Here is an 8,344-nt window from a genome sequence, read left to right as displayed (position 1 = left end):
TGCTCAGAGCACCCCAACCCCCTTCCCCCTACAGGCTGGTGCTAGTGGTGCTGTGATTGCGCATCATATCTGGGATATTCACTTATTATGGGGGGATTTAACCTATAATAAATGTTTTAAAATAAGCATTTAACATGTATTTAAAGATATTAATTGTATTTCAAAATAAAAATCGATTACGTAAGTACAAAAGTAACACGATTATCCCAATTCATAATAATGATAGATCTATATGTTACTTAAAGTGTAAATATTTTTGGGACCATTTTTGTTTAATGTTTTTTTTATTACTATAATTACTATCATCATTTGGTGTTCTTTCTAAACTGACACAATAAGATGCATGTGTCCTATAAGAACAAACGTTTAATTATCGGCGTCCCCTACAACATTCTCAATAAAAGGAAAAGGAACCGTTTTAATTTGAGGAGTGGAATATAAGGTATGACACCTACAAATCTAAATTAAAGGTATTTAAAATATTCAAAAACTTCCACCAAACGTTTAACTGAAGTTCTAAACGGGGCCCTATTTTAACCAAACAGGGTACACAGCTAAATTTAACCTTCTGCTTGCATCTTCGAGGAGGGTGGCACACAAGGCACATTTGTTATGCCTACAGTTGGTCTGCTCAGTCTTATTCGGTTTCAATGGACACATGTGGAATATGGCCAATGGTCGAGCCTAATGAAGACGCAGCTATTAACAATAACAATTATGTAGGCTATTCCAAACTGAAACAATAAAATAAGCCTAACTAATATGTATATATGTATGATGACGAGGCCTAGAATGAAAAATGTTGAGGTTCAATGTTAGCAGACTGTTCGTGGTTCCCCTGAAAGTACTTTAACACTTCGGACAGGTTTATGCCAATTTACGTCTGTGGCTTTCTTCTCGGCGAGTTCAAGTTTCTCCTGGGCATCCTTAAGAGACTCAGAGTACTTGTCCAACTCATCCTCTGTTCCTTTCAGCTTCTTCTGCAGCGTTACCAGGTCATCCTCAAGCTGATAGTTGGTGGATAATATCATCAGTCAATTGGGGTGTGCCATAAACAGTGTGGACGCACAGCCAGAAACAGACAAAAAAAGGAAGAAAACAAAAGTCAAGAGTCATGGACAGAAGGCAAACACTTACAAATGCTTCATTATATCTTTGTCTATGTACAATAATTTACATTTAATTTATTCAATCCACTCACAACACTAGAGTGGCATACTTTAATCAATAGACTACGCTATTCATGTTTTGTGGTAAAAGAAATCTAACGCTGATCAAATAATATTAGTTTATAGTAGGATTAATCCTGCATAATAAATGAATCGGTCAAACAGGAAATATTTTCTAAAACTTCCTGGAGTCCAATAATAAAACATTGTCACGCCCTAAAAACAAATATATTCCTAATACGATTAAATACAACAATCAATACTGATCCTCATACTCATCCTCTGAGACTTAATTTAATCCATATCGAAAGAGAGAACGCTCCAAAGCACTCCGTGCCCAAACATTTGACGCACAGTGCCAAAGGCACCCGTGCGAAATAAGACAGAACCCGATTTCTCTATGGATGCCAACCTGTTTGCTCTTGTCCTCCGCTGCCTTCTTGTCTCCCTCAGCTCCCTCAGCTCTGTCCAGGGCATTCTCCTTGTCTAGCTTAAGCATCTGCATCTTCTTCTTGATGGCGTCCATGACTGCTGTGTTGTTGGGGTGGCCTCACCAACTGACAAAAAACAAACTGAGTTAAAACGCTGAGAAGCTCCGCGCGTCTGAACCACACTGAACGTGAAGCTGGAGTGCAAGCTCGAGCCGACTGTAGCTTGTCAAATATGTACTATAGCAGAGGAGTTACTAGATCCCCATGGATACCAAAAACTTTTTGGGGAAACAACGGCAGCTGCTCTCTTCCGCGGGTCCTGCATGTTTTATGGCTCTCTTCGGCGATTCGCTGATCCAGTACATTTTACCGTTGATAAGACTATGTATGGGTTATGGGCGAGAAAGTGGCACCCCCTCAAAGACGTCTGTTCTTTTTTCAAACACTGTTCTTAGACGTAGGCTACAGCCAAGGAAGTCAGTTTGGGGAGTGGGGGTCAGTTTATGCACAAGGAAGTGAAGGTGGACAACAAAAACATGATCTTTGACTGGAATTGCTCATTTCATTCTGGTAGTATAACTTACATTTGCTCAACAAAGCAGTTCAAAGAAGGATTGATAGTGTCATATTTATATGAATAAATAATGGCATCGTAATCGTTGTATATGTTACCATTCCTCCAACCAAATTCATGTCTAAAATAATTGTGTATCCCACACTATGAATCATAACACCTGAGAGATGGGGTCATGTAACTCTGATCTCCAAAGACAAAATAAACTGTTATTAAAGCAGCCAAATGTAGTGTAATGTTTAAAAGGGATTGTCCCTGGGAAGGGTGTCATATTATCTATGCTGAAGTGTTCTGTCAGTGATACCACACAGTAGAGATGAGAGGAGCATGACAACAAGTCCCTCAAGATATTGTTCACAGTCTGAAGAGGGGCATCAGATAGTGTTATATTCAACAGTGGAATATCATCGAGCTTATAAGTGTTTTGGAGTTCATTCAAAATGGCCACAGGGTAAGAAAAGAGTGCTTTGGCATTTCAGCAATGCCCCTCTTCCTCTGTTACAGCTCACAGGTCCAGGGGAGTCAGTCACAGCTGTCGCACATGAACAGTGGAGGAGGAACCAGAGACCTGTCCAAACACACTGTGATTGGCTGCATGGTATGGACATATACCATCAAGTTCACTTTTACCTAAATCATTTCTAGGATATATCTTTATGGGGAAGATAATGGAAAAAAATATGCCTAGTACTTACATTTATAGTACATTTTTACTTTATAGTACTCATACGTACAGAACATTGGTTTAAACCTTAGGTGATATGTGTGTGAAAGGTACTGCTGTTGTAGGCCTATACCCCATAAGCGAGAAGAACAGAACAACAACACAAACAATGACATCTTTATATCACCATATCCTGGGTTGGCTCAGTGACATCTACTCAAACAACCTCTTTTTATTGTCCTCTCTGTTCCTCCCATGTTTTCTTGAGGGGTATTTTTAGGAACGTCTTGTTTGCACAAGTTGCACCTGTTACATACTGTACATAAGGTTTCAACAAGGACTCTTCTAAGATCCTCAAAGTTCGTTGAAGAACCTTAGGGTTATTGGCACTGAAAAATGCCCCCAAAAGTTACTTCTAAGAACCCCATAGGAGGTGGGGTTCATCAAGGAATCTCCTTAGTTCTTGGGGGTTCTTGCAGGTGCCTAACTGCCCAACAGAAACATTGTTATTTGAATTTGAGAAAACAGCAACTAAACATTTAGAAGATCTCCTCAATTTAAGGTTTCTCCCTTGTATGATCTAAAATATTGTTTTATGGTGATACTATCTGTCTACTATACTATCTGTCTACTATACTATCTATCTTTTCATATTTGTGCAAATGGCTGTGTTTGGCACTTTCTCGCTTTTAAAATTAGTTCTAAAACAGAAAATAGACACAATTCAGTGGATGTCAATCAACAAAGAGGTAAGAATATGTTGAAAGCTATAGATGCATTGGGGGCAGATGACTAAACTGCCAACTTATTTGTGTGTGTCTGTGTCTGCAGGTATACTGACGAGGAGGCACACAAAGGTATGTACAATTGGTATTGGTTTGTTGCATGAATGTTATGCAGATCACATGTAGGCCCACCGTACCTTCTACACTATGCAATCTAGTTTCCGAGCTGGTCATGGGTGCACCCCAGCCACGCTCAAGGTCCTAAACTATATCATAACCAGCATCGATAAAAGACAGTACTGTGCAGCCATCTTCATAGACCTGGCCAAGGCTTTCGACTCTGTCAATCACCACATTCTTATCGGCAGACTCAACAGCCTTGGTTTCTCTAATGACTGCCTCGCCCGCTTCATCAACTACTTCTTAGATAGAGTTCAGTGTGTCAAATCGGAGGGCCTGTTGTCCGGACCTCTGTCAGTCTCTATGGGGGTGCCACAGGGTTCAAGTCTCAGGCCGACTCTTTTCTCTGTATATATCAATGATGTCGCTCTTGCTGCTGGTGATTCTCTGATCCACCTCTACGCAGACGACACCATTCTGTATATAACTGGCCCTTCTTTGGACACTGTGCTAACAAACCTCCAAACGAGCTTCAATGCCATACAACACTCCTTCCGAGGCCTCCAACTGCTTTTAAATGCAAGTAAAACTAAGTGCATGCTCTTCAACCGATTGCTGCCCGCACCCTCCCGCCCGAATAGCATCACTACTCTGTTCTGACTTATATTATGTGGACAACTACAAATACAGTTGATGTCGGAAGTTTACATACACCTTACATTTAAACTCAAATACATTTAAACTCAGTTTTTCACAATCCCTGACATTTAATTCCAGTAGAAAGTCCCTGACTTAGGTCAGTTAGGATCACCAAATGTGAGAATAATAGGAGAGACAATGATTTATTTAATCTTTTATTTCGTTCATCACATTCCCAGTGGGTCAGAAGTTTGCATACACTCAATTAGTATTTGGTAGCATTGCCTTTAAATTGTTGAACTTGGATCAAACATTTTGGGTAGCCTTCTACCAGCTTCCCACAATAAGTTGGGTGAATTTTGGTCCATTCCTCCTGACAGAGCTGGTGTAACCGAGTCAGGTTTGTCGGCCTCCTTGCTCACACACGCTTTTTCAGTTCTGCCCACACATTTTCTATAGGATTGAGGTCAGGGCTTTGTGATGGCAACTCCAATACCTTGACTTTGTTGTCCTTAAGCCATTTTGCCACAACTTTGGAAGTATGCTTGGGGTCATTGTCCATTTGGAAGACCCATTTGCGACTAAGCTTTAAATTCCTGACTGTCATGAGATGTTGCTTCAATATATTCATCTAATTTTCCCCCCTCATGATTCCATCTATTTGTGAAGTGCACCAGTCCCTCCTGCAGCAAAGCACCCCCACAACATGATGCTGCCATCCCCATGCTTCACGGTTGGGATGGTGTTATTTGGCTTACAAGCCTCTCACTTATTCCTCCAAACACAACGATGGTCATTATGGCCAAACAGTTCTATTTTTGTTTCATCAGACCAGAGGACATTTCTCCAAAAAGTACGATATTTTTCCCCATGTGCAGTTGCAAACCGTAGTCTGGCTTTTTTATGGCGGTTTTGGAGCAGTGGCTTCTTCCTTGCTGAGCGGCCTTTCAGGTTATGTCGATATAGGACTCGTTTTACTGTGGATATAGATACTTTTGTACCCGTTCCCTCCAGCTTCTTCACAAGGTCCTTTGCTGTTGTTCTGGGATTGATTTGCACTTCTCCCACCAAAGTACGTTCATCTCTAGGAGACAGAATGCTTCTCCTTCCTGAGCGGTATGACGGCTGCGTGGTCCCATGGTGTTTATACTTGCGTACTATTGTTTGTACAGATGAACGTGGTACCTTCAGGCGTTTGGAAATTTCTCCCAAGGACGAACCAGACTTGTGGAGGTCTCCAATTGTTTTCTGAGGTCTTGGCTGATTTCTTTTGATTTTCCCATGATGTCAAGCAAAGAGGCACGGAGTTTGAAGGTAGGCCTTGAAATACATCCACAGGTACACCTCCAATTGAGTCAAATGATGTCAATTAGCCCATCAGAAGCTTCTAAAGCCATTACATAATTTTATGGAATTTTCCAAGCTGTTTGAAGGCACAGTCAACCTAGTGTGTATAAACTTCTGACCCACTGGAATTGTGATACAGTGAATTATAAGCTAATTAATCTGTCTGTAAATAATTGTTGGAAAAATTACTTGTGTCATGCACAAAGTAGATGTCCTAACCGACTTGCCAAAACTATAGTTTGTTAACAAGAAATGCGTGGAGTGGATGAAAAATTAGTTAATGACTCCAACCTAAGTGTATGTAAACTTCCAACATCAACTGGATGTGTATAAAAACCATTGTCAAAAGTGAACAGTTTTTTATTCACATTTACCACAAAAACCAAGGTATGAATACTGTCGTGCACATTTGTTAATTAACTGTATAATATATAATATAATAATATTTAATCTTGTTAGGTTAGGAAACCGCTCAGGGATTTTACCAATGGTGAATTTAAAACAGTTACAGAGAAAACTGAGGATTGATCAATAACATTGTAGTTACTCCAAAACAATATTACAAAAGACCTGTTTGCAGAAGGCACTAAAGTAATACTGCAAAATTGTGGCAAAGCAATTCTCTTTTTGTCCTGAATACAAAGTGTTGTTTGGTGCAAATCCAATAGAACACATTACTGAGTACCACTCTCTATATTTTCAAACATAGTGGTGGCTGCATCATGTTATGGGAATTCTTGTAATCTTTAAGGACTGGGGAGTTTTTCAGGATAAATAAGTAATAGAATGGAGCTAAGCACAGGACAAATCCTTGAGGCAAAATCCTGGTGGAATCCTAGAATTTTTAAAAGAATAATGTGCAAATTTTGCACAATCCCGGTGTGGAAAGCTCTTAGAGACTTACCCAGAAAGACTCACAGCTGTAATCACTGTCGAAGGTGCTTCTACAAAGTATTGACTGAGTAGTGTGAATACTTTCATTTAATTTTCAATACATTTGCAATAATTTCTAAAAACATGTTTTCACTTTGCGGGTTATTGTGTATATATGGGTGAGAAAATGAATCCATTTAGAAAGTAAGACTAACATAACAAAATGTGGAATAAGTCAATGGGTATGAATACTTTCTGAAGGCACTGTATGTACTTTGAAGCAGACTAAAGCATTAGATGAATAGTTTGCAGTGATCACTAATGTTCTCCCTGGGGTGTCTGCCCATCTCATGTTATGGCAGGCACTACACAGGCAGCTGTCATTCTCTTGTTAGCCTGGGTTTTGTCCAGCTGCTGCCAGGCACAGCATGCCGCTCATAAACACAGATTAAAGACCACATAGACCGCTCATACAGAGATCAGAGAAGCCATGCTTTCCCAAGACCTTTGGGGCTAATGGAGACAGATACTAGACACAGATACATAAACACAGTACCTGGCCAACTCATCATAATGCTTTAGAAAGTCTAGCCAAGCATCTAGGGACTCTGAAATCCTGGTCCCAGATCTGTTTGTGCTGTATAGCCAACTCCAAAATAGCTCAGGGACCAGGCTGGGCCAAAACGTATAATACGTACGTAGAATGTATGCACACATGACTGTAAGTCGCTTTGGATAAAAGCGTCAGCTAAATGGCATATATTATTATTATTATTAAAACAAAGTACATGGAATTAAATGTACACAGAGTTAACTGAACTGTGTCAATTCTATTTAGGTATTCTTACTGGGGAAGTGATAAACCCTTTTACTACTGAAGTATCTGACCCGATGATTCTATGGCCTTACATTACTGGGAATTTGGGATAACATAAAACTTACTGTATCTCTGTCAGTCATGTAATACATGTGCTTCCTTGATGTCTCTAAGTCCATCATAACAGTAAATACTCCTCAATCCCACACCACTGGTCTGACAATAGCATTGGGGTGTGTAGAGTATCGCTAGAATTCTCAGTCTGGTGGGAAGTATGTGGTCCTGTAACGCGGTTGTAGGTGAGAGTGTCAGTGTAATGGTCTCTGGTAATAACTATGTGAACCCTACAGACCTCTGGCAGTCCTCTTCATTAACCAGGACTTTCTGGTATTTTAATAAAAATAGCACAATGGGTCAGGTGAAATGGGGCTTGAAATGCAGTAGACTGTCTACATTCTCAGAGTAGTACAATTCCACAATGGGATCAATAGCTAAATTGTATTCCTTCCAAAGGCTTCCATATGTGCCTGTATTGTAACACATGGGTGCAGAGAGGTTTTCTTCGAACCCCCGCATTTCACTGTAGTTTAAGAACTTTGAGAAAGGCAGATGATTTCATCTTCACAATGTCAAGAATAGTTGAACAATTCCTGTTCCTTTTTCACACCATGTGGGTGCTTCGAAAGACAGAGACCGACACGCTAAACGATTGCTTGACAACAGCTACCCATCTCATTTACAATGTGGTTTGGGCGGAGCAGAACCTTGCTGCCTCTGAGGTCACCCACCCACAGATAACATCCATGTGTGATGTCTATGTGTAGCTCTGGGTGCAGCATTCAAAAGGGTGACTGCAGCTGGTCTGGGAACTTTATGTCATTGGTGTCTCATTTTCCCTCTGTGGCAGCATGTATGCCAAAGAGTTGGGGTTGGAGGGTGGGAGGATTCTAAGAGTTAGTTTGCCTCAGACAAAAGACAACAGCTG

The 8,344-nt window shown here is 40.4% G+C and overlaps 1 protein-coding gene across 1 annotated transcript; it reads right to left on the bottom strand.

Annotated features, from left to right (window-relative positions):
- Window positions 1-323: 323 nt before the first annotated feature.
- Window positions 324-2,100, bottom strand: LOC118372871 (tropomyosin alpha-1 chain-like). The gene is made up of 2 exons (XM_052470170.1): window positions 1,582-2,100; window positions 324-1,007 (listed from the first exon to the last, which is right to left on the bottom strand). Exons 1-2 carry the CDS (start codon window positions 1,693-1,695, stop codon window positions 816-818), a joined length of 306 nt encoding a protein of 101 aa, XP_052326130.1. The 5' UTR covers window positions 1,696-2,100; the 3' UTR covers window positions 324-815.
- Between the last annotated feature and the right edge of the window lie 6,244 nt (window positions 2,101-8,344).

Source organism: Oncorhynchus keta, chromosome 2 (assembly GCF_023373465.1).
Source record: "Oncorhynchus keta strain PuntledgeMale-10-30-2019 chromosome 2, Oket_V2, whole genome shotgun sequence".
NCBI classification, from domain to species: domain Eukaryota; kingdom Metazoa; phylum Chordata; class Actinopteri; order Salmoniformes; family Salmonidae; genus Oncorhynchus; species Oncorhynchus keta.
Note: the sequence above shows the minus strand (reverse complement) of the source record. Positions and strands in the feature narration are given on the sequence as shown.